The following is a 27481-nucleotide window of genomic DNA, read 5'->3' on the forward strand; positions in this document are numbered from 1 at the left end:
CAATCCAGGTGTGCATGTGGCCCTTGTAAATCTTTCCACTTAGTCTCTGAGAGTTTTGATGCTCTTAGTAAGACTACGTCTTTGAACAGTGTTTCCGTCTGAGTTGTATACTTGATCTTCCTGGGTTTTGCAAACATCACCCATTCAGAACCTAGGCAGGAAGGTGGCAGAGGATTCATGCTTCATTAGGAACAAATCATGCCAAAGTAACTTCATTTCTGGTTTTGATGGGATTACAGCTCAGAGAATGCAGTATAAACAGAATCCCAGGCTTTTAGCAAGGCAGCTGACATCTCTTAGGTCACTCTTAGAATCTTTTGAAAAAAATGGCGTCTGAAAGATAGTAAAATTAAGCAATCAGCTACAGGGTGATGGATTAATGTCAGCTTCAACCTGATGAAAAGTGTCTGGTAATGAGTCCCATACTCTGTCATGCTCAACTTCCGTCCCTGACTTGGAAAAGATCTGGGCAGCAAGCTGGTAAGATGCTCTAGGAGACAGAATCAAGGTTCTAAAGGATGACCGCAGGCCGACATTTTGGGGTAAATGTATAAGGATGCAATTTAAAAAAACAGATGTCAAATCCTGTACTGGGATTTAAAAAGTCAACTTTGAAAGGACAGGATGGGAGAGTCCTGGCTCAATGAGATGGGTCAGGTACTGTGACACAGTTGCCAGGAAATGTAACACAATCCCGGGCTACATCAAGAGATCCATGATGTACAGATGGTGTCATATCTGCACGCTACCTTTAGTGTTCATGTCACCCTGAGGCTCTTGTATTTTGCTGTTTGTTAAGAGTAAGCCTGACCAGCACGGGTCATGATGAGAACTGAATCCATGTCCCAGGAGATCTGTGGAAACAGGAATGCTAAACCTCAAGAAAGGGAGTTTTAAAGGCTCTTTCAAGAGTTGTCTTCAGAGAGATAATGAGCTATCATGAAAAGATGAGATAAAATTTGTTCTCTTCCATTGTAGGGGGCATAAATAATGTCACAATGAAAATTGAAGGGAAGGTAGATTTCTCCTAAAAATGAGGAAGAATTTTCTAGTAATCACAACTGTATAAAATGGAAGGGGCTTGGAAGTGGTGGTGAGCTCCCCATTGCTGGAAGTGCTCCAGCAGGGGCTGAAGTGATACCTACGTCATTACTGTAAAAGGATTCCAAATTGAATGTGATAGATGAGGTCTAATATGCCTTATTTTTAAACTTGACACTCCTTACTTCCTACCACAATAAATGAGAGGAGTTATGGTTTTTAGTATTGCTTAAGCACTTTGTATAAAAATTGATAAGGGACAGCCCTGGCTGGTATGGCTCAGTGGATTGAGTGCCGGCCTGCGAACTTAAAGGTTGCTGGTTTGATTCCCAGTCAGGGCACATGCCTGGGTTGTGGGCCAGGTCTCCAGTTGGGGGCATGTGAGAGGCAACTGATTGATGTATCTTTCACACATCAATGTTTCTTTCCTCTTTTTCTCCCTTCCTTCCCCTCTCCCTAAAAATAGATATAACCTTAAAAAAAAATTGACAAGGAAGAAAGACAAGGTTGATAGTATTTTCATTTACTCTGGATACCAGTGGCAAGATATATGGACTTGTGAGTTGGCACAACATACAGAGCTTTCTTGAACTTCCCCAAGTCTCTTGTAAGTCTACGAATGACACATCCTTCAAGCTATTTTAGTTTGGAATGCTGGCCTACTTCAACCCGTCTGCTGAGATTACAAACAATTTGCAGAGAACACTGGGAGCCTTGATAGGATGTAATGGAAGGCAGTATTAAAAAAATATAAGGAGTCAGTGATTTCCTAAGTATGTAGGCTTTCAAAGGCCATCATACCTATTCAACAAAAATTCAACTGTACAGTTGCAGAAACTTGAAATTAAACAAATGCAGACTCGGCAGTCTGAGTTTCAAGACATTTATACAGGCATTATTTCCAGGCATGATTTTCCCTTGCTGAACAAGTAAGTCCTTTCTATTTAGACCTGTCAGGGGAGCTAGTGTAGTCAGTCACATGTATCCATGGTTTTGCTGGAATGGATAGCAGCATGCCCCATCTTGTATTTTCCTGGACTTGACATAATAGCAGCCATTTAAGAATATCATAAATGTTGTACACAACTTTCCATTCTATATACCTTAAAATGGTAGGCAAAAATAGCCCAAAGCCATTTCTCCTTAATAATCCCTTGGACAGATTTTAGAACTGAACGAGGTAATGTCACAATTTTTACTAATGAACGGAAAAGAAACCAGGAAATATGACTATAAGTAGACAAGATGGAGGACGCAAGTCAATGAAGGCACAAGTGGGGCAGGGGTGAAGGATATGCTCTAAAAACATGACCACACGTACTGTCATTTACCCATGGTTGATAGTCAATAAATACCTATAATTTAACAAGAACGGTCAGAACTTAGGAGAGAACATAGTTCTGTAGCAGCAATCTGAGGAAAAGGCAAAAGAGATGCTCATGCAATGATGGGAGCACCTAGGTTCCTAGAGGTCACTCAGTTTCCTGTGCTGATGATTGGGACCTGACTCTGGGTTGGAATTTTTTTGACCATTCTTCCAGGTCTGTGACCTTGTTATCTATCTAACTGGTGATTCTAACTCCAACTCTAGACACAAAGTCGGGGTAAACAATTGAACCAAGGGCCTCATGTTGTGAAGTTCGTATTGGAGGGACCTTCTCTCGACAGTGACCCCTGATCACAGATGGCCATGCTGGTGCAGAAGCTGCCCCTCCAGTTCCGTAACACAGAGCATGAAAGAAAGCCTTGGATGGCAAGATTATCATGATCTTTCAGAAATTTTCTTTAACACAAAGCAAGTTATGATTACAAATATATCATGCATTTTTTTTTCCAAAATGGACTGAAGTGAATCCTAAGATCTAAAAAAAAATTTTCTAATAGAGACTGAGGACACAATGGACGCCAGACTACATAGGGCCTAGGGAATTGTACAACTCAGCAACTGCTTACAAAAGGGGCCCAAGTGTCTAAAGCACAAAAGAGGCCAAATTTCAGGAATTTTTGGACCAAAAGACAATATTGTATATTCAGTAAGCAACAACGGGAGCTAGAACAGCCTCCAAGTAGAGCTGAATTAGATGGTGGCTTTGCTATCAAACTTGGCGAGGACTGCCCAGTCGAAGAGCTGGGTGACTCCAAGATGATTTTGAAGGCTTTCTCTTATAATGGTAATAATAACCACTCATGGAAGACTGATACATGTCTACTAAAGGCTAGAAGGCACACACATACACACAGTAAACTTTTGTGCATCCAGCAAAACCATAGGGAGATGGATAAGAAAGATCTACAGTTATAAAAACCTCACTCCACGGGCTGTTTCTTTGCTAGGTCCTAAGGCATTCTATACTTTAGAACTTCTGTATTTTTCCTTTCAAGGGAGCAATGTTATTAAGGTGGCTTTAAAAAAATTGTGGTAAAAAAGTAACATAAAATTTACCATTTTAACAATTTTTAAGTGTAGAGTTCAGTAGTGAAGTATATTCAGATAACTGTGAAACAGATATCCAGAAATTTTTCATCTTGAAAATCTGTAGTTCTGTAATCATTAAACAACCCCCTTTACCCACTAACCCCCAGCCTCTGGCCACTACCATTCTATTTCTGTTTCTGTGCATTTGACTACTTTGTATACCTCATACAAGTGTGATCATACAGTGTCTGTCCTTTTGTGGCTTGCTTTTTCACTAATATGGCTTTTAAAACAAACCTAGGGAGGTGGAAAGAAAGAGAGGGAAAAAGGAGAGAGCAAATCCACCTCCCCTCTGTTTCTGGTGTTGGCCAGAAAGGGAGGTCTCCTGGAGTTCCCTTAGGAGAGGCTGCAGTTGGCAGGATGCATCACAGCTGCAGAGAAAGGTTCTCCTGGCAGAGAAGGTTCAAGGATCATCATCTCCATCAACAAGTGTCTACAGGGGAAATTCTCATTTCAAGGACACTCTCTGAAGGCCACAGAACCTCAGCAATTCTTCAAGAATTCTCATGAAAAGCTCTCAGCATCTTTCTGGGGGAGGAAGAATCTGAATAAATAAGGCCTCATTATTTTAAGAGCAGCCTCTGTAGGAATCTTGGAGGGAGAGCAGAAGAGGCAATGGAATGCGAATGAATAGTCTCAAAGCCGCCAGGGCCTGCTCTTGAGGAACAAACTATGCTTAGAATGTGTGTCCCTCATGGACGCAGGCGTGGAGCATAGAAAGAAAGGAAATTTGGGTTCAAAACTGAAAGGCAGCCTGTGAAATTCAGTCACATGTCAAAAGGGTCATTGGCAAAAAATGTCTGGGAACCACTGTACACTCTGCCTGAACCTTCCAGGGCCAGTCCCAGCACGGCCGCCTCACACGTCCCTGTGAACAGGGCTGCATCTTCAGCACAATCCTTCCTTTCCCACTGAAACTCCATCCAGCATCCGGAACAAGTGAGGCCTGCTGCGGAAGCTCCGTGTAGGAGTTACGCTTAGAGGCAGAAGTCAGTGCAAACTGGGTTTAACCTTTTCATCTGAGCTGACAGAGCTCAACTTACCATTAGGTTAATTTATGAACGAGGAAAAGTTCAGTGAGATTTATGCGAGGCGATCCTAATTATCTTTGCACAAGCCTGTTCTGAAATTCTCAGTAGAACTCTTAAGCTTTTGCCTTTTACCTCTGCCTGGCTGCTGCTCGCCCTCTGATCTTGCCATCCACCCACCTGACCTGTGTCCTCTCTCAAACCTGCTCCTTGGGGCGGTCTTTCTTCCTCACCTCAGTTCACGGCTACTCCCATCCTTCTGTTTCTTTGGGCCAAAAACCTCAGTCATCTTGGATTTGTTCCTTCTCTCATATCCCACTTGCAATCAGTTCGTAAGAAATCCTGGCAGCTTCGCCTACAAAACAGAGTCCAGATCCAAACCTTTGCATCCTTTCCCTGCTTCCGCCCTTCTATAAACTACCTCCTACTTGCGGGAGATGCTTAATTGGTATTTCTTCTCTGCCCTCACCTCTTTACAGCCTGTTCTCAACCCAGCGTCCAGAGCCATCCTTTAGAAAGACAAGCTGGATTATGACACTGTCTCGCCCAGAACTCTCCAAAAGATTCCTATTTCACTGAGTAAAAGCCAAAGTCATGCAAATGCACCATCAGGTGCTACGTGATCTGTCTCCTCCTGACGCCCCAGCTCCAGTGCTGGCCTCTATTTGTATGTGGCCTGCTTGATGAGTCTTTTCTGAACTACCGTATCTAAAATTTCAACTTCTGTTCCTCATTACCTATTTTTCTCCATGCTTTATATCCCTCTGTAAACTGATCAGCAGCTTATGTATAGGTGTATATATGAACAGCTAGTGCATGCTCAATGCAAATCTCCTCCTTTGGGGACGCCTTCCTTGGCCTCGTAATGTCATTTCTCCCTCAATGGCTATGTATCCTATCACCCTGTTTTATTTTTCTTCTAGCACTTTTCACAATAAAATTGTCTTGTTTTCTTCTCTGTCCTTTGCCCTAAATTGAAGGCCCCTGAGGACTCCAATATGCTCTGTCCTGTCCACTGCTACCTGCCCAGCATTTAGTACAGGGCTTGGCACAGAGCTGGTGCTCAGTGACTGACCACTTCTTGAATGAATGGAGCACCTTCATAACAATCCAATGCCGTTGTTTGTTTCTCCCAACAATTTATCTTGAATATTTCAATGCATACAAAAGATGAAGGAAAGGTACATACGCATACCTTGAATCTGGATTTTCTAACTGTTCAATTTTACTAAGTTTGTTTTCTCTTTTCTATATTTATACCTATCTATACACATGTATACACACACTCACCACCCTGGTATATTTCTTTTCAGAACCAACTGAAAGTAAATCATGACATTTTACCCCCAAAGACTTCAGCACGTATCTCCTGAAAACAAGAACATTCTAGATAACCAAAATATCATTTTACTACCCAGGAAAAGTAATGTTGACACAATATTATGAAGGTATATACAGTATCCATTCAGATTCTCTAAATTGCTCTAATGATGTCATTTGTTGTTTTTTCCCCCCAACTGGGAGCCAATCCAGAATCCCTTACTTTATTTGTTGTCATTTAGTTTCCTTTAATCTAGCACATTCCCCAAATATTTTGTCTTTCATGACTGACCACTTCTTGAATGAATGTAGCACCTTCATTGTCGAAATGTGATATTATTGAAAAGTTCTGTTTCGCTTTCATGAAGAACGTCCCATAGAGGATGTTCAATCATAGTACTGTGTTCCAGAGTTAATCTAATTCATTCTTTTATTCTATGTGCTTAATTAACCAATTTAATATACAATGAGTTCACTTTTTTGTTTTAAATTTTAAGATTTGCCACTTTGCATCTTTTTGATTACATTTTAATTTGTAACTATGTAAAACACCTAAGTGGTTCAAAAATCAACATAAAATGGATACATTCAGGGAGTCATTCCCATTCCAAACTCTCACTTTGTTTCACTCACTTCCTAAAGGTCACCTTTTTTATATTTTATCTTTTCTGCTTTTTTAAAAAAAATGTTTAAGTGTGTATACGCATGTATACTTATAAATTATACATATACATTTTAAATATATTCCTGTTTTCCTTTGCTTCTTGTACAGAAGGAAGCATACCATATATCGCATATGTACTCTTCATCTTATTTTTGCCTTCTAAAATAATACTGGTAATCATTACACATCAGTTCACAGAGATTTTTCTTTTTTTATGGCTACATAGTACATGGTTGTGTGGTTGTACCTATATGCAGATAATTTTGCACATATATTGTTTTGTATTTTAGTGGGCTGTTATGGACTAAACTGTGTCCCCAAATTCACATGTGGAAGTGCTAATCCACAGTGTGACTCTATTTGGAGACAGGGACTCTAAGGAGGTAATTAAGATTAAATGGTATCATAATGGTGAAATTTTGATCTGCTAGAACTGGTGTCCTTATGAGAAGAAGAAGAGACACCATTGTTCTCTCTCTCTCTCTCCTTCTGCAAAAAAGAAAGGCCATGTGTGGACACGGTGAGATGGTGGCCACCTACAAGCCAGAGAGAGAGGTCTCATCAGAAAAGGACTTTGACAGCATCTTGATCTTGGATTTCTAGCTTCTAAAACTGTGAGAAAGTGAATTTCTGTGGTATAAGCCACCCAGTCTGTGGTATTATATTATGGCAGCCTGAGAAGACTAATAACATGGGTATTAGAAGAGTTAAATACTGTAGTTCTTCCATGGAAACAAAGTAAACATTGATTTAAGAGAAAATCACGTAAAAAAAACCCTGTTAAGAAAAAAAGATATTTCTGGAGGCTCCTGAGGAGGAAGTAAGGAAGAACCAGCACTCCATTGACCACGGAGTAGGTAAAAGTTTGCATTAAATTGTTTTAAATACCAGCGTGAGCCTGACAGGTGCAGATCCATTAGAGCATCACTTTCTATTTTGACTCACTCTTCTGAAATCTCAATCACACGTGTCAGTTGTCTTCTTCTAGACTTTGTGCGTGATGGAGGGAAATCCCCTCATCGCTGCCGGGCCCCAGGTGAATGGCCCCTCTGACACAGGGGAAATGTGGAGAAGGGAAGCCGTGTGAGTTCTAGGGACACCCATGGGTCCAGACTTTCCAGGATCCAGGGGTGACTTCATGATGTCCTTTTTTAAAAAAGAACTTTAAATTTTGTTTTTCAATTAGAGTTTACATTCAATATTATTTTGAATTAGTTTCAGGTGATGGTGTCCTCTATTAATAAGGCCCAGTTAAGGAAGGAGGAAGCCTTTTTGCTATTGGTTTTAAAAAATATCATCATCCATCTCATGAATATAAAAACACATCCTTATTACCGAACACTCTGACACATCTTTAACGAAGCAGCTACGTAGAGATATTCTGTACACAGTTAGAGCCTGAAGTAAATTCCAAGCTTATTGAGTGACTTCTCAAAGCATACATTTATAAATATTTATATATGTTTAAAAATACCCATGAAGGAACTCTCCTTTTCTTCAGTACTTATTGTATACCAGGGTGACAGGAAAGGAGAGACACTCCCCACATCCCCTACTTCCTTCATAATTGCGCAAGATTTGACTAGATGGTGAGAATTTCCTTCTCTATTTGAGGATGCATAGGGACACTTGGAAAATATCTGAACTATTTACACTGACTCCAAAACCAGTAATTTCCAGAGACAGAAAGGCAAAAGCATCAGTAGGTTTCAATGATTCTGGTAAATTTATATGTGAAAAAAGGCCTTAAACTTTAATAGGAAGAAACTAGGAGAAATCTATTCTCTTTAGTGCTTTTTGGGTTGATTTTCATTTAACCAGTAAGACTGTGAGTACAAGTTGGTTCAGACAAAGTTAAGAACTTGAGTATCTGAGATAGGAGAATGGGAAGCCTTGAGCTGGACAGAACATCCGGGACACATGGGGGCAGTGCTGGCGCTTTCACAGAGAAAACCGGTGAGGCCACAGAACCTGTGAAGTCACACAAACTTAGAGTTTTATTTTTCTAGTATTATGTTCCATACTTCATCTGGCCTGCTTTCCTTCCTTCCCTTCTATCCACTGAACTTTTCAAATAACCCTTTTGTTATTAAAGAAACTTAATAATGTACACTGTAGGGAGTTAGGAAACGCAGACAAGCAAAGCAAAATTTAGCATGTTCCCGCCATTTGTGGGTCACCACTGGCAACAGTTTAGCGCATGTCCTTATGGCTCTTTACACACACACACACACACACACACACACACTCTCTCTCTCTCTCTCTCTCTCTCTCTCTCTCTCGCACTCATGCACTCACTCACTCACAGTTGTATTTTATTTTTAATCAAGTCGAGGTCATGCTGGGCATATTATTCCTCAGTTTGCCTTTTCCCAGTATCACCATTTGTCGATTTCAGGAAAACTTCTTTTAATACCCAGATCACATGTGAGTTTCTCAAATCCCTACTTCCCCCTTCCTCAAAGTCCTTTATTACTGGTTTCAGGACTATACACTGTCTCTGGTTTTTAAATCCCTTAAATTTTTTTTTTTAATTTAGTATAGTCCCATTTACATGTCACTGACTTATTAAAGAAATTAGGCCATCTATCCTGCAGAATGCCCCACCCTGTGGACGCATTGCTTCCTCATGGAGTTGTTAAGCTTGTTTCTCCAATCCTTGATTTTCCTCTAACTGGAAGTTATATCAAAGGGCTTTATAAGGTCAAGGTATACACTAAATACATCATTGGGGTTATTGTGTATTTTATGAATATCTAACACCTGGCTGACCCACCAGGAGTGATGCTCAGATTGACCTTTGCCTGTGTTAGTGTGAAGACAGTGTGTGTGTGGTGTAGCTCTGTGTCCCTGTGTGTTGCTTTGCTACTCCATGAATGCCCATCATGCATTCATCATAATAGTTTTAAATCTAAGTGATCATCTTTGTCTGAATCTATTTCTGACATTTCAAAATATGTGGCACTGGATTACAACTAACCTTGATGCAAGGGCATTGCCCTCTAGAAATTTAGTATCTCCTTGTAGGTTCTTGTATCTACCTGTGTTAAGTAAGGGCTAATGTTCACAGTATCACTTGGGAGTCATACTCCTTAAAACGTAATTTAGAGAGTACCTCTACATATATTCTCCGTCTCATAAACTCTTGGAGCTTAAATATTTCCCAAATAAATGAAGATCAACGTAAAACCAGCAATCCAGAGTAAACTTTGTTCTTCACAGAAAAGCCAGCAATGGGAGTATAAAAGCTGGCGCTCAGTCTCAGCCCCACCATCACCTGTGTGCTGGTGTGTCTCACGTGCGTTTCTTTGGTTCTGCACTCTCAGTGCCTTGGGTACATATACAGCACTATAGATACAGATCAAGGCTCAATAGCCTCTTTCTCCACATATGTGTTCTCACACTCAATTTTTAGGATCTCTGAAAGGCACCGTCACTCTCAAAGTTCTTCAGCTCAGCACAGACCTTCCTTTGCCCATGCTAGGATCAGGGTGCATGTCCTGGCTGTGCCCTCTGTCTGCAGTAGTTGGTTGTCCCATCTGTTAAGCATTCCATCACTAGCCAAATATTCCTTAAATTGTTTTTCAGCATGCTACTTCGCAATGTTTCTGTGAATTCCCATTGTTTATTTGATCAAGACTAAATTCTTTTGTCTAAATTTTATTCTTTCACAGGAAGGCCCCAGGTAATCTGAACATATTTCGAATTATTTTCCCAAATTACCATTTGTGCTCAGGAAGCTGGCTCCTCAATGCCCTTCGAGTGCTTCATTTTGGGCCATTGTCATACCTGTGTCCTCTCCTGTAGGAGGCTCTCCCCACTTGTTCCCTGAGAAAGTCGTATCAATCAAGTTTTAGATGGTCTAAACTTTATGGGGGAGATAGAAAGAAAATCCTATCCTCTCTCCCATCTGAACTTTTGCAGCACAAACAGTACCCAACACAACCAGACGCCTATGACCAATGCTCTTGATTATTCACCTTTGATTTCTATGATTTTGTCTTGATTCTTCAATTACACTGTAAGCTCTTGGAAAGAAATGGTCTTGTTTTATACTTCTAATTAATCCCCAAAAGAAATCACCTATGAAGGGGTCATGTGTTACATTCATCTGACTCTATGAAGTGCTATATGTTGTTAAGCCATCTTGGCCTTTTGAGTTTTAAACACACAAAGTAACAACTCTGAAGGTAATTCTATTTATTTTTTTGTACCTTACTCCAGGGTCTAGTATCTTACAAAGTTATAAAATTTTTCTCTAATATAGCTGAAATCCCTCACATGCAGCTGGGATGCTACTTCTGATAGTGAATGAGAACACTTGGTCAACATCTATTATAACAGCCTCAAGTAGGAGGCATGGAGATACTTTGTTAAACAAAACTTTGAATGGTCATTGCATTTCTCTACATGAACATCTTATAAATCTGATGGATTTAACTTATCTCTTCCCTGCTCCCACAGAGCCCCAGATTTACAAAAGGTATGTGTCAAGTATCTTCTCTTAGGATCCTACTCATTTCCCAAAACCATGAAGGTCTTATCCTGCATCTTGGTGTTCTATGTTTTTAATCTTCTCATTTTCCTATTCGTAGGGCACAATTTAATGCCTGGGCTTCCACAGCTCCATTTGGCAGAAAGAGTACTCACGAAGGTGTTCGCTGGGAAGGAAGAACACGTCTCTCGTGGTACTACAGTGCCATCTTTACATGGCAAGAACCTTGAGGGTCCTATGTTTTAGCAGACATTTTCCTGGACTTTGAGTAACTTTCTTGTTTTCCTCACCCTTCTCCTTTAGTAACTAATAAATCAAGAAAACTAGATGAGTTGTGAGGGTGCAGAAGGTCTCTTTGGACAGATCTTTGAAGTGACTTGCACACATAATTCATTCCTAACTACATCACTCAACGTGGCCTGGCACATGCAGGCAGCCACTGCTCTCTCACAGCTGTTCTAGGTCCTTACAGTTGCTGGTGCAGCCCTCCATGAATGATATCATTGATATACCACTTGTAGAAAAAACAATCTCTCATTTGGTTTTGCACATAAAGAATTAAGAAAAATCAATAGAATTAAAAGGGAGACAGCTATAAAGAATCAGGAAGTGAGTAGCAATGACACTGAACACTATCCTTTATAAAGCAGAAGATAAAATGAAATAGTTGTTACTTCAACAACCTGGAGGCCTGTAGATGTGACCCTCTGCATCCTTCCTTTGATTTTCTTCTAAATCCAGGAATCTTTTGTTGGCTAAATCCCAGCATTTTTTTTCACCCCCGGGCCAACTTTTGCCTTGCTTGAAAACAGCTGCCAGGCAGTCAAAAAATGTGCTCATGTTGGAGGCCTGGCTCCATCCCACCCAAGGTGCTGAATGCATTAACTTTTTCACACATAGTCTTTGCCAGGCTGCACACAGAAGTCCATCTCAGACAGCAATGTTCACTGAATTACCAGTTAGCCTGGAGTTGGTATCAACGTCAGTTCAAAAGACTGTCAACATATTTTAGGAGTCCATGGCAAAGTGATAAATTTTACTATACACATCTAGTGAATAGAAAAAAAAGAACGCTTCTGAAATATTAGGAAACCACAAATGTCACTATGTAATTGTCTCAGTCCTGAGCAAAAACAACCCAGCCCTTTATCTAGACCGTGTTTTGGTTAAGAACCCAAACAAACAAGACTATAAACAAAATTATTAACTGATTAGTGCCAATGATTTTATTTTACTTTCTTTGTGCTTCTACAGCCTTTTCTACTGACAAATATGCACCACTTTAATGTCTGGATATAATCCATTTTATTGAGAAATTCCTGAATCAATTTCCTGGTTTACGGCTTGTCCAACCAAGATTCCAGGTGTTCTCACCATAAAAAGGGTCTCTTTCAAAAGCTGTCTGCTTGTATAACTGCACATGCACAAGAAATATCATGGACACCCCAACAATACAGCTGAAACCTGAAGCAGTTTGGTGACATTCCAAGTTTTTAATGGAATGTGAATCCATTAAGATTATTAGGTAACTTTACTGATATCCTCAAATTTGTGCCAAGTGTTAAAGCTGCCAAAGAAAAGACAGAATAAAAACCAACTCTTGGATTCCAACTCTGAGTATTTTGGTGTGGAATCTGTATTTTCTTGTAACTCATTTAAAAAACACACCATGCTTTCACTGTTTAATTGCAATCTCAGTTTTCAGGAAGCAGAGAGAAATGAGATACATAATCAATGTTTCTCTTCTGTTCAGCTTTCAGCCTAAATGGTCCTGCACTTTTATTGGCAAAGCAGGGCAGGTAATACCAGTGAACAAGAAACAGATTCTAAGAAGCACCGGCTCAAGTGAAGTACTACCGCGTCACAAGTGACTCAACCATCTACTCAGGAGTGATTACTCTGCAATGGTGGAGCCATGCTAATTGGACAATGGCTTCCTGCCAGTTCATGTTGGCATGACCTACAATACCCTTGGCTGACAGCCACTATGTCTCTCTATCATGCTTTTTTTTTTGGTAATCTGGATGGGAAGTGAAAATAATTTTTAAGAATCCTCCCAAGTGCTGTTTAACTTCTTATCATGAATTGAAAGTTTAATTAAGTTCCCTGTTAAAGGCCTCGGTTCTACGATTAAATATGACAAAATAATAGTTATTATTACTAATCAAGTGAAGAACTTTACAGCTCTGAACTTTGTCTTTAAGGTTATTATTAATTTTAATTGAAATAGTTAGGAGTCCAAAATAGGGGAAAGAAAGAAATGTTAAGTGACATTTAATTCATACACAGAGACGAGGTTTAAAATTAATAGATATACTGGTAACTATATATTGCAAACAAATTTACTGTCAAAGACTTTGTTACAAATTTATTAAAAATGTTTATTATTGTGGCTACCTTACCTTATATAGGGATAACCAGGTATAGTGAAAGGAATCCTTAAAAATGGCTTTGAAATCAGGTCATTTAGGAATAATTTTTAGATATGTCTTAGTCCTTGTCTATTTAACTCCTTCTTCTATGCCAAAATAGGAACATTTCTACATAAGTTTCTTTAAATAGGACTTACTGGCCTCAGGATTTAAAAACTGTAAGAGGTTTGGAAACAGCTTATGCATTTCAGTTTTAAAATTAGCTAGCGCTGTGGCTATTTTCACACTAGATTTCCCTCCCTCTGCATCAGCACCACTGAGCAGCCTTCAGAGATGGAATCACAATAGTATTAGCTCCTCTCTTCATGGCTCTGGCTTTTTGCACCCCCATGTGAGACTGAGGCTCAGATTTCAAGGGCTGGAAGTCACCTTTGCGTTACTATAAATAAGTTCCGCCTTTAGGCATTTCAAAATTACCAGCACGATTCTAGGACTTGAAAACTTCTTACTTGCCAGCAAGTAGTTACCTGGAATATTTTGACTTATTATTTATTTGCTTTTTTTTCATCTGCTGCCAAGTCTCACTAATGCAACTTGGAAAATTGCACCACAGCTTTTAATGAGGATTCTGAAGTAAGAGTCATTTCATCAGACAAGACTGTGCTTTCCTTTTATGGGAATAATAACACCTACTGTTTATATAGCACCATCCTTCCAAGAAGTTTAACATATCACATTTCATTAATCTGAACAGCAGTCCTGCAAGCCAAGCTGGTAACCGGTATTGTTATTCCCTGCATACTGTTGAAATTGAGGTCATTAAATGTAAAATGTATTGTTTCAAAATCCTAAAACCTTTTGAAATGGTTAGAGGACAATGATCTGCATCTTCTACAGTCTGCCTATATTCTAGGTTAGCAAATAGTGATTCTATAGTTCTTTAACTGTCATCTCCTGTGAACTCTTCTTATAAGACCATTTCTGAAGTCAGGGAATATTCACAAAGAGAAGTGAGCTCGAGTTCACTCCTCTTATGAACTTCTGTGGTTCTCTCCATTCCTGGCTGGTGTGCTTCCCATCTCCACTCTTCCCATTCTTTCTTGAATACAACTGAATTGGTCTTTGAGCTACACCTGTTTCCCCCACCTACTCAAAGAAATCAGAAATGGCTTCCAAACTGCTGCAGAGTCAGTGTTCAGCCTTTATCATAGTTGACTAGCAGCACCATTTGACATGGCTGACTACTCTCCTCCCTTGAAATACTACTCCTGGCTTCCAGCACATTATACTTTTTGTTTTTCCTTTTACCTCAATAGTTGTTCCATCTTGGCCTACTCTGCTGGTTCCTCTTTATCTCCCTGACTTCTTAACTCTGGAAAGCCCAAGGCTCAATCCTGGAACCTCTTTTTTTCCCTTCTACCTACACTTATTCCCCTGGTCACTGGATCCTGTCTTGTGGCTTCAATATCCCCAATACCCTGGTATTAAAATTTATATTTCCAGACTAGATTTCTCCCAAGAATCCCAGTCATGCATCCTCCTGTGTACTAGACATCTCTGCTTAGATTTAACAGGCATCTCAAGCTTAGTATGCACAAAATGGAACTCCTAATTCCACCTCTACTTCCTCAAACCTACTTCTCCTAGTCTTTTCCAATCTTAGTTAATGGAAACTCCATTCTTCTGACAGCTCAGGCCCCAAACCTTGAAGTTATCCTTAACCCCTCTCTTTCTCTTCCATTCTATGTCCAATATGTAAGAAAATCCTACAAACTCTACCTTCAGAATATCAGCAGAATCTGACACTGATCACCACTCTGTTGCTGTTGTCCTGGTCTAGGCCATCATGCCATGCCTGGGCTGTTGATGTGTTAAGTGTTTTCCCTACTTCTGCCCTTTCCCTCTTCGCATCTATTTTCACATAGCAGTCAAAATGATCTTCCCCTGTGAAACCCTCCAATGGCCTCCCAGCTCATTCCAAGAAAAGGTAATGTGTCCAAAAGGTGCACAGCCTGGCCCTGCAACCTCTGATGTGCTTCCTCCCACTCTACCCCTTGCTCACTCTGCTTCTGTGTGTCAAACATGCCTGGTCTAGGCCAGCCTCTGGGCCTCTTCTTTGCTATTCCTTCTGCCTTGACCACTTTTCCCCCAGATGTCAGCACAGCTGGCTCCCTCACCTCCTTCAGGACTCTACTCAAAAGTCATCCCCCAAACAGGCCATTCCTGACCGCCCTATTTAAAGTTGCAGTACCTGTACCTTGACATCCCTTAACCCTCTTCTCTGTTGTATTTTCCTTGATAGCATCTAACAAGGTACATAATATATTTATTTATTTCTGTCTCTCTACCTCCTCCCCAACTGGAAAGTAAGCTCTGTTTTGTTTACTAGGTTCACCTAGCACCTAGAACAGTGTCTCCCGGTACATAGCAGGACTTTGACAAATATTTTGCTGAATGAGAGAGGAAAGAGAAGCCCAAAGAGGCTGACTAGCTTGCTCAAGACCTTACATGCAGTTAGTGCCAAGATCCAGACCATGGTTTTCTGAGTCACTTGTTACTGATATTCCTTAGATCTCAAAATTTGCCTATTACTCTTCTTTAGAGTTTTGTCTAGGTGGTGAATGGGTGGGGCCAAAGAGCTGGCTTTTGCTCTGGGGTGGTGAGTGTTTTGCTCTTACCTGAGTCATGCTGCTTCCTAAAGATCTCACCCACTGTCTCCCACCAAATCTCACCTCCCACAGTTAAAACCCAGGCTGAGAATAATGTTGGCACCCTGGGCTGTAGCGTTAAGTAGTATTTCATACTGAAAAGGCTGTTCAAAGACAATCATGACTGTCTTACTACTTCTTTAAAAGACTGGACCTAAGCCATCCCAGAGACATTAACAGCTTTCATATCCTCTAAAAACTTTCAGACAAGAAGATTCCATAATTTCCTCTATGCTTGGCACTACTACTGCAGAAACATTTTTTATTGCATCCTGTGGTTCAGACTTGACAATAAATGCCTTTTCTTCAGAATCCTCCTGGGTCAGCTGTCCTTTCTGTTTAGCACTGGAAATAACAAGGTCTGCCATACAATGTTGGGGCGGGGGGAGAGAGAGAGCTAGAGAGTGAGTGAGCAGAAGTCTGAAATCTATTTATATCTAAGAAAGCATAAAGTCCACCTGAAGGGGCCGTCCTTAATTCCTACCTTATAGCTAATCTCTGCAAGAACACTTCCCCTTGTCTAGATGGTGAAAGGACATGGGAAACAAACCCAAGGAAAGGTGTGGAGCCTTGGCAATAACCTCTTTCCCCCTCTAGTTTTAAATATTTATTTATTTTTGACAAATAAAAAAATGTATACATTTAAGGTATACAATGATGTTTTGATATGTGCATAAACTGTAATCATCACAATCTAATTAACATCTTGATCACTTCCCATAGTTGTTGTTATTATTATTTTGTGGTGAGAACAATTGAGATCTACTCTCTTAGCAAATTATAAGTACATAACATTATTAACCACAGTCACCATGATGTACATTAGGCTTCCAGATCTTACTCATTTTATAACTGAAAGTTGGTGCCCTTTCATCAACATCTCCCCTTTTGCCCTATCTCCCACCCCCAGCCTCTGGTACCAACTATTGTACTCTATTTGTTGGATGAGTCTGACCCTTTTTAGATGCAACATACAAGTCAGATTATGCAATATTTGTCCTTCTATGTATGGCTTTTTTTCACTTAGCATAATGTCTTCCGGGTTTACCCATGTTGCTGTAAACAGCAGGATTTCCTTCTGTCTAAGGATGGAATAATATTCCATTGCATGTATGTGTACGTATATTCAATATATAGTATTTTCTTTACCCAATCATATGGCAACAGACGTTTAGGTGGTTTCCTAAACCTTGGCTATTGTGAATAACACTGCAATGAACACGGAGTACAGACATCTCTTCAAGATAATGATTTTATTCCTTTCAGATAGTAGTGGGATTGCTGGCTCACATGGTAGTTCTAATTTTAATTTTTTGAGGAACTTCCATACTGTTTTCCACAATGGCTATATCAATTTACATTCCCACCAACAGTGCACAAGGGATCCCTTTTCTCCACATCTTTGCCAACACTTGTTATCTTTTGACTCTTTGATATTAGACCTTGGCAATATCCTTTTAACAGCTGCTCTTCCCTTAGTATTCTGGGAGGGAGCCAAGCAGCTCCGTAAGAATGGGGTTGAATGGCAAACCTACTCTTGGCTCCATCTCTTCTCCCCATTCCTGCTCTCTGCACTCAACCCGCCATAAGAATGAACTCTGTGATTATGATGCATGGCCAGCATGGTCCGCATCTAGCCCCAAATGGCTTTTGTGACTATAGCTAAGGGGGTGTTTGTTGAGCCAACTTTAATACTAATGAGCGGTGGGATACTGGACTTGCAACGCTTGGAACACCAACCACTTTCTCTTCATCTCTTAGCATAAAATACACTAATTATAAATTAAATTATCTGTTTCATTATTTAACGAAAGTACTAAGTACAATGCCTTCTTTTTTTACTATTTGCTGACACCCATTCCTGGGTGTGTTTTTCCATGAGGAGCCAACACTCAAGTCATGTAACTTCTGGGGGCTGTTGCTCCGTTTTAGGGGGAAAAAACAAAAAAGCAAGACAATTCAATTACTTCTTGGCTTCCGGAAGGAGGTCTCTATTTTTTCTCTCTCCCCCTTCCAGTTACGAGGCTACGCTGGCACACTCGCTGTAATGTGCAGGTAATTGTGCTGCCCGTCAATACTCAGGATTTTCGGGTGGCGCTGTGCAACTGGACAGAAGGTGGAAGCCAGAGCTGGGTTTGGCCTGAACTGACCGAGCAGGGGGGCAGGAGTGGCAGCCGTCTGTATCTGGAAGTTTCACAGTCCAGGGAGGAGCTCTCACTTTCGGTCACACTGGTCCCTGAGAAACACAGGGGCTGTCTGGCTGGGGAGTGTAGAGGTGGGCCAAGTGTGAACAGGCTGGGGCAGGGCCAGAGGCTGATTTAAATTCGGTGATAGAATTATGATGAGGTTCAAAGATTTCCAAGGGACTAATCAAATGCTTATTCTTACATCATATGAACCACATGCCAGCTAGTTCCAGGAAGCTACTTTCCAAGGTAGTATTTGGGATTTTTTGTTTATTCACTGCTTCATTTAAATTCTATGAAGTCATTCACTGAGCTAAGAGGGACAATGACCGTAGAGCCTGCAAGGACATTTCAGTGTGTGCACAGCAAGGGGAAGAAAACAATGCCCAGTCCTTGGGGCCCCAGGAGGGTGCTCTGAGCAGGGCGACAGGGTGAAGGCGGCCTTAGAAACAATCACAGACCCACAAAGGAAAAGGCCACTGGAGCTGGCTCACACACCCCATCAGCGAGATGCTTAAAGCGGGGATGCTGACAATAAAAATTCACGTTTCATAGGAAGAAAAAAAGTAGTTGCATCTGAAGGTTTCAGGTACGTGAGCAACCAGAACATTTCAACGGTTTGGAAATACAGATGATATAGGGACAGTGATCATTTAACACGGCTAGGAAGGACAAAAATCAACAAACACATCATGAGTTCCCACTTAACTGGAACACAATCAAGAAGGTCAGAGAGCAGGTTTTTGTGTCATGGCTCTGCAGCACGCCTCTTATTTTAGAGCGCCCAACGCCAAGGGAATGAGAGACTGTCAGGGATTTGATCTAAAAAGCAACTTTTAGTTTAGGCTATATGCATTTACATTTCAGTTTCCTTAACATTTTACTGCCTTGGCATTGCATTATCATAAATAATTCAAGGATGTCAGAACTTTAGGGGTTTTTACAGATAGAAGCCGGGCCTCACAGAGGTTAAATGACTAGATCAGGATCCCAGATGTAAGTAGGGGCAGGCCAGGGCTTTGGGCCCATGGTCCAGGGAGTCTTAAGATGGGGCCAACAGTTACAGAAGAAAAACTAATTACATAAAATATGACTTACATCTGTAAATATATCTTAACATAATCGAATTTTTTGAAAATCAGTAAAAAACATATAAATGAGGTGGCTCTCAAAGAGATACAGGTAACAAATTAACTGTAAGCTTCACACTCCTCCCTAAGAATATTTTGGATAATTAAAAGTTTTCCAAATATTTACAGGAAATTCTAGAGTTGGAATTAATTCAAAAGGCACTCTTGCTCCCAATCTAGAAAGGGAGAAAGGGTCCTACATTTGACAAATGCTTATTATGGGATAGAGACGATGCAGGAAACTTCTGTATGTACCATCGCGCCTAATGATGGGTACTCACCCACTAACGCAGATGAGGAAAATCCAGCCCTGATCACTGGGTCACACCACAGTTGCCATCCCTTGGCCTTCCCACATTACTTGGTACATAAACTTCCCTACCTGCCCAGCCCCAATTACACTACCTTCAACTGGTTTGTCCTTTGGCTTCTAGTACTGGGATCCTTGGAGGTGCCTACTGGTTAGCGCTGTGAGGAATAGCAAGGAGCCCTTCCTGTGAGTCCTCGCTTTATCATCTGACCACTCTCCCGCTCTGCAGGAGTCACAGCAGATGTTGCTTAACAAGGGACTGGATCTAGTGACACCCTCTGATCGCCATGTCCTACCTGTCCATCTATTTGTTTTTCATGTTGAATTTGGACGCCTTTCTGTGGAGCAGGTGCCTGCCCCACAACCTTCTCCTGTCTTATACACACCCCCTTTACTCATTTGTATCACTTGCCACGCCTCTGGCAACACCTGGCTTTGTGACCCTGGGACTTAATGCCAGTTATACTCATTAGAACCTCACACCAGGGGGATGAGGGTTTTTGGTCTCTCCCAGGGCTGCTGTGAAGAGCTGCTCAGCAGATCACTACACAACTCTGGGATAGACTATGGATGCGAGCTGTGCCCCTGAGAGGCATACAGTGCACAGCCTTCCCACATGGCGGTGGAGGCCCTAGTCTTGCACACTCTGCTGGTGCACAGGAAATTATTCTGGCCCTGAACACAAAGTCCAAGGCTGCTCAGCATTACCCTTGGTTCCATGAAAATGAAGGGGAGTCAGGATGATGGAAGAGAAATTGTACACCAAGTTCAAAGGGTGACCCACTTGAAGTTAGTCATTGTGAAGCCCACTGTGAATTTCTGCAGCTCAAATCATCCAACTGAATGCCAATCTCTGGACAAATAGGTCCAGCTAACCAGTGTCCTCAATGGACAGAAATGACTAGACTCACTGAAGTAATTAAGAAACCTGAGTAGGGTATTTTCAACAATGGTGAGAAGAGCAAGCTTATGCTTCTTAGAATCTATTGTCTTAACTGTGAAAATTACTGCTTGCTTTTACTTTTTCCCCGAGCAAGGTAAGTGCTGTGAATACTCTCATTCTTTAACTCTCAGGGGAAATCAAGTGCTCCTTCAATCATTTGAAACAGAAAAATCATAGCAACAGTCCCAGTGATTCAGATCCTACATCTAGGACCGTACCAAACTTTGGCTGAACTACTCAAAACCGGAAGAGTAAGTGAACTAGAAACTACAAGTGACTGTGAGCCACAGGTGGGGTTCAGTTCCCTTCAAGAAAGATGCTCTGTTCAGATTCATGCCTCCAAGACTTTACATGCATCAAATTGAAACTGGCTATGACACAAATGTAACATGTGGGTGGCCTGGACATCAGCCCCTGAGTGGGGATGTGGCGCAGGGTCCACCTTTGTATGCAGTCAATTATCTACAAGTCAGTTTGCCTCTGTTAGCAACACACAATCAAACCAAACTACTGTACCTCCTCAGGCAAGCTGACCACCAAGTCATTTTTCGTCTGTCCGACCAGGGCCTGCCAGAAGTATTCACTGCACGCAGCTAGCACAGCCCGGTGGGCCCGGAACTCCTTCCTCTCCACGATCAGAGTCACGTCACAAAGAATATCCTTTTTCCGCTGGTCATTGAGGCCCAGGAGGATGTTGGTGCAGTGGACTGTGGACTCATACACATACATGGGGGAGTCAGGCTTCTCATCCACAGACATGCCGTTCACACCCTGAAAGAAAGAGAGGCCGGGTCACCACTGTCTGAGTCACAAGTGAAGGTGAGAAAGAACTTCGTGGTTCCTGAGCCTCACTGCCATGAGCCAGCCCAAAAGGGGCAGAATTGCTTATTAGCATATTCACGCTCAGTTCAATCAGCTCAGCAATCATATTGGAAAGTAGTATCTTGTGGCTGACTTTATTCTTTCCATTTAGTGCGTCCTTTTACCCCATGGAAACAAAGTCAGGCCTTTTAATGGGACACCCAGAACATTTAAAACATATATACTTTAAAACTCAGGAGTTTTGATTTTGTTGGCTGACTGAAAAGAGACTTTCATGTATACATTGTCCCAATTCAAGTATTAATTTGAGCTTTGTGGTAAGTGGAAATGAATCATTTTTAAGAGTTTGTAATGCTTTCTTTATTTAAATACATGTAAGCTGCTAAGTTGAAATTTGGCTAAGATAACACATATCTAATTGTGATACATAATTTACCAAGTATCTAAACTGCCTGTGTACTAAAGAGTCAATGTAGTCAGCTATTGCAATTGCCCTTGGCCACTTCAAGACCAAGTACAACCAACACGATGCTATTGTTGCTCATGAAAAGCTCTTGAAAAGAAGTGGAATTGTTCTGCCACTCTCCCAGCAGACTTGATGTACATCCATTTTAAGTAAGCGCAAGATATCACAATAGGAGTCATAAAACAGATATATTCAACAGTGAAGATCACTTTTACAAAAGCAGTTCTTTGTTTTAAAAAGTGTTCACTGACATAGTTAAAAAAAGCAACAGTATATGTAAATGATTTAGGTAACAAAGTTTTTGAATAATGTTTACTACTAGTATGAATTCCAACAGCAAGTCTTACTTCCTTATTTATTTCTTAACAGCTTTCATACACAGTAAACCACATATATTTAGAGTGTACAGTTTAATATATTTGGCATATGTATGCAACTGTGAAACCATCATTACAATCAAGACAGTGAACACACCCTTCATCAAAATAATTCTCTTTATGCCCCTAATGGTCCCTCCCTTGCACCTCTCTGTGCCCCTCCCCCTGAAACCACAGGTCTGCTCTGACACCATATATTGGTAGTCATTTTCTATATTTTATATAGATGGAATCATACAGATTGTATTCTTTTATGTCTGGCTTCTTTTACTCAGCATAGTTATTTTGTGACTCATCCATGTTGTGCGCATCAATCATGTGATCCTTTATTGCTGAGTAGTGTCCCATTGCATGGATACAGCACAATTTTTCATCCATTGATCCACTGGTGAATAACTGGGTGCTTCCAGTCCTTGGCTATTACAAATAAAGCTGCTATAGATTATTGTGTAAGTCTTTGTATGACCATATCCTTTCATTCCTCTTGTGTAAATACCTAGGGGCAGAACTGAAGAATCATTTGCTACATGTAAGTCTAACTTTTAAAGAAACTGTCCTTGTTTTCTAAAGTGGTTGTACCTTATACCACTTCATATTTCCAGAAGCAATATACGAGAGTTCCAGTGCTTTCACATCCTTGCCACCACTTGGTGTGGTCCGTCTTTCTAATTTTGGCCATTCTAACAGGTACACTGTTAGATCTCTTTGTGGTTTAATTTGCTTTTCTATACAGAGTGAAAATGTTGGGCATCTTTCATGTGCTTATTCATCTATTTATCTTCTCTGGAAAGATGTTTATTCAGATTCTTTGCTTATTTTTTATTGTTTTCTTATTATAGGCATGCCTCAATTTATTACACTTTATTGCACTTTTAAAGATTTTTTTTTTTTTTACACAAATTGAAGGCAAGAACCTCCACCAACAAAAAGATGATGACTTGCTTTATTGAGATACTCGTTTTATTGCAGTGGTCTGAAACCAAGCCTGCAATATCTCTGACTTATGCCTATATTGCATTTTGAGACTGCTGTATACATTCTGAATAGAAGTCTTTTATCAGATATGTGATTTCCAAATATTTTTTTTCTGATTTTTTAAAATTTTCTTTTTTAATTGTATTTTTTCCATTACCATTTAGTCCCCTTATACCTCCTCTCCCCCATAATCCCCACACCGTTGTCCATGTCCATGAGCCATTTTTCCTTTTTGCTCAATCCCTTCATCCCCCTTTTCCCCACTTTAGCTGTCATCCTGCTCTCTATCTCTAAGTCTGTATTTATCTTGTTAGTTCAGTTTGTTCATTAGATTCCACATATGAGTGAAATTATATGGTATTTGGTTTCTCTGACTGGCTTATTTCACTAAGCATAATGGTTCTCCAGGTTCATCCACACTGTCACAAAGGGTAAAATTTTCTTTTTTATGGCTGAGTAGTATTCTATTGTGTAAATGTCCCACAGTTGTTTTATCCACTTACCTATTGATGGACACTTGGACTGCTTCTATATCTTGGTGATTGTAAATACCACTGCAATGAACATGGGGTGCTCACATGTCCTTTTGAATTAAGTGTTTTGGGTTCCTTTGGATATATTCCCAGAAGAGGGATTGCTTCTGGGCAGGTCCATGTTTAATTTTTTGAGGTTATCTTCATACTGCTTTCCACAGTGGCTACACCAGTCTGCATTCCCACCAACAGTGCCAAAAGTGTTTTGCTTTCTTCATATCCTTGCCAGCAATTGTTATTTGTTGATTTATTGATGAGAACCATTCTGACGGGTGTGAGATGATATCTCATTGTAGTTTTAATTTGAATTTCTCTATTGATTAGTAACATTGAACATCTTTTTATATGTCTATTGTCCATCTGTATGTCCTCTGGAGAAGTGTTTATTCAGGCCCTTTGCCCATTTTTTAATTGGGTTGTTTGTTTTTTTGGTGTTGAATTTTGTAAGCTCTTTATAAATTTGGAGTATTAACACCTTGTCAGATATACTGGCAAATATGTTCACCCATTTTGTGGGTTGTCTTTATATTTTGTTGATGTTTCCCTTTGCAAAAAGTTTTTAGTTTGATGTAGTCCCATTTGTTTATTTTTTCTTTTGCTTCCCTTCCTGGGAAGATATATCTAATAAAATATTGTTATGTGCAGTGTCTGAGATTTTACTGCCTATGTTTTCTTCTAGGATTTTTATGAATTTGGATCTAACATTTAAGTCTTTAATCCATTTTGAATTTTTCTTGTGTGTGGTGTAAGAAGGTGGTTTAGTTTCATTTTTCTGCTGAAATTTGTCCCATTTTCCCAACACCGTCTATTGGATAGACTGTCTTTAGCTCATTATATGTGGTTGCTCCCTCTGTCAAATATTAATTGACTATAAAGATGTGGGTTTATTTCTCTATTCTATTTCATTGATCTTTGTGTCTGTTTTTATGCTGGCACCATGTTGTTTTATTTAAAAAAGATTTTATTTATTTTTAGAGAGAGGGGAAGAGAGGGAGAGAAACATCAATGTGTGGTTGCCTCTCACGCACCCCATACTGGGGACCTGGCCTGCAACCCAGGCATGTGCCCTGACTGGGATCGAACCGATGACCCTTTGCTTCTCAGTCCAGTGCTTAATCCACTGAGCCACACCAGCCAGGGCCAGTACCATGCTGTTTTGATTACTATGGCCTTGTAGTATAGCTTAGGTAGCATGATTCCTCCAACTTTGTTCTTCTTTCTTAGGATCTCTGTTACTATGCCATTTGTGGTTCCACATAAATTTTTGAAATATTTGTTCTAGTTCTGTGAAGTATGTCATCAGACTCATGAAAGGAATTGCATCAAATCTATAGATTGCTTTGGGTAGAATGGACATCTTAGTGATGTTAATTCTTCCTATTCAGGAACATGGTATGTACTTTCACTTATTTGTATCTTCTTCATTTTCTTTATTCAGTGTCTTATAATTTTCTAAGTAAGGTCTTTTTACATCCTTGGTTAGATTTATTCCTAGGTATTTTATTCTTTTTGAAGCAATTGTAATTGGGATTGTTTTCTTAATTTCCCTTTCTGTTAGTTTGTTATTGGCATATAAAAATGCAACTGATTTCTGGATATTAGTTTTGTATCCTGCTACTTTGCTGAATTCATTTATCAGTTCTAGTAGTTTCTTGGTGGAATCTTTGGGGTTCTCTATGTACAGTATCATGTCATCTGCAAATTAAGACAGTTTTATTTCTTTCATTCCAATTTGGATGCCTTTCATTTCTTCTTGTTTGCCTGCCTTGGCTAGGACTACCATTACTATGTTGAATAAAGAGGTGAAAATGGACATCCCTATCTTGTTCCTGATCTTAAGGGGAACACTTGTAGTTTTTGCCTGTTAAGTATGATGTTGGCAGTGGGTTTGTCATATAAGGTCTTTATTATGTTTACGTATGTTCCCTCTATTCCCACTTTGCTGCGAGTTTTTATCATAAATGGGTGCTGGATTTTATCAATAGCTTTTTCTGCATCTATTGATGTGATCATATGGTTTTTATCCTTCGTTTTGTTTATGTGGTGAATCAAATTTATTGATTTGTGAATGTTGTACCAACCTTGCATTCCTGGAATAAATCCTACTTGATCATGTTATATGATCTTTTTGACACATTGCTGTATTTGGTTTGCTAATATTCCAGATATTTTTAAAACTGTGGCTTGATTTTTATTCTCTTAATGGTGTTTTTCAAATAGAGAAAGTTTTCATTCGATTAAGTACCATTCAGCAATTTTTTCTTTTATGATCATGCTTTTGGTGTATCTAAAAATATATTTGCCTAACCCAAGGACATATCTTTTGTCAGATTTATACCTAGATATTTTAATGCTATTATAAATGTTTAGTTTTTAGATTTAAATTTCTGATTTTTCATTGCTAGCACATAGAAATATAAATGATTTTTGTTTAGCGATCTTGTACACTGCAGGTTTGCCTAACTTGCTTATTAGTTCTCATAGTCTTTTTGTTTTGGTAGATCCCATAGATTTTCTATGTAGAAGATTATGTTGTCTGTAAATTTAAGATATTTTATTTCTTTTCCAATCTGGATGATTTCAAGGTCTTTTCCTTGCCTTACTGCTTTGGCTAGATGCATCAATACTGCATGGTACCTGTAGTACAATGTTCACCATAAGTGGTAAGAGCAAACATCCTTGCCTTGTTCCTGATGTTAGGGGAAACATATTCAGCCTTTCACTGTTATTTATGATGGTAGCTATAGGTTTTTCACAAACGGGTCTATTGAGTTGAGGAAGCTTCTTTCTATTCCTAATTTGCTGAAAATTTTTTTAAAAATCAGGAATGGATGAATGGGTACTGGATTTTGACAAATGCTTTTCTGCATTTATTGAGATAATCACATAGTTTTTCTTTTTTAAAAGGCGTGTCAGTAAGGTAAATAACATTGACTTACTTTTGAATGTTAAACCAACCTTGCATTTCTAGGATAACCTCCACTTGATCCTAATGTATTTGGATCAAGTGTATTCTGTTAGCCAGAAGCACTCAAAACTAGGGGGGAATGATCAATGTTTTAGGATGTAAATGGTGTGCATAATTCATAAGAAGCAAGAGATTTATAAAAGATATCTCATTTTTCTAATCCATTTATTAAAGCACCTACACCAATAAGAGAGAAGCTTACTATAAAAGATACAAAGCTGTAAGTTTTTTAGTGAAACACAAAATTAAATAAAATCAAGAGAAATGAAAGTGAGGTGCAGTGGAAAGAGGAGTGGACCAGGAGTTTAGCGCTTTTGGTTCAGTTCTGGCAGTGACTAGCTTTAAGGATTTTGGATAAATTGCTTTTCTCTGGACTTGTTTCCATGTTTGTAAAACAAAAAGTCTGCACTAGAAGACCAATCAACTTCATACAGATCTACAAATCTATGAGTCTAAAAGTCCATAAAAGAAATATCTACTTGGTCAAAGGGAGTGGGATGTTGTCATTTTAGGTGAGAGAAGTTAGCTTTCTGTGATCTTATAAAGAGCAATTATGTAGCTTCTTTCATAGTTGATGTTGCAGAGACAATATACAGGAAGAAACTAGGATCTGAATCAGTGGCTCCCATAGATGCCAAGTTAGGAAGAGCTGTTGAGCTAGATCATG

At 39.8% G+C, this 27481-nt stretch overlaps 1 protein-coding gene across 2 annotated transcripts in view; it reads right to left on the reverse strand.

The window, feature by feature from the left end:
• BACH2 (BTB domain and CNC homolog 2) overlaps positions 1 to 27481 on the reverse strand; it is a 317702-nt gene that overhangs the window by 47665 nt on the left and 242556 nt on the right. For both annotated transcript variants that reach the window (XM_054569720.1, XM_054569719.1), the window contains exon 4: positions 21190 to 21444. In XM_054569720.1, the coding sequence (XP_054425695.1) occupies positions 21190 to 21432 (243 nt within the window). In that variant the 5' untranslated portion in view covers positions 21433 to 21444. The remainder of the gene's footprint in view (positions 1 to 21189; positions 21445 to 27481) is intronic.

The sequence above is a fragment of the Pteronotus mesoamericanus genome, unplaced genomic scaffold, assembly GCF_021234165.1.
Source record: "Pteronotus mesoamericanus isolate MK-2021 breed Mesoamerican mustached bat unplaced genomic scaffold, CSHL_Meso_final contig_20, whole genome shotgun sequence".
Taxonomy (NCBI): domain Eukaryota; kingdom Metazoa; phylum Chordata; class Mammalia; order Chiroptera; family Mormoopidae; genus Pteronotus; species Pteronotus mesoamericanus.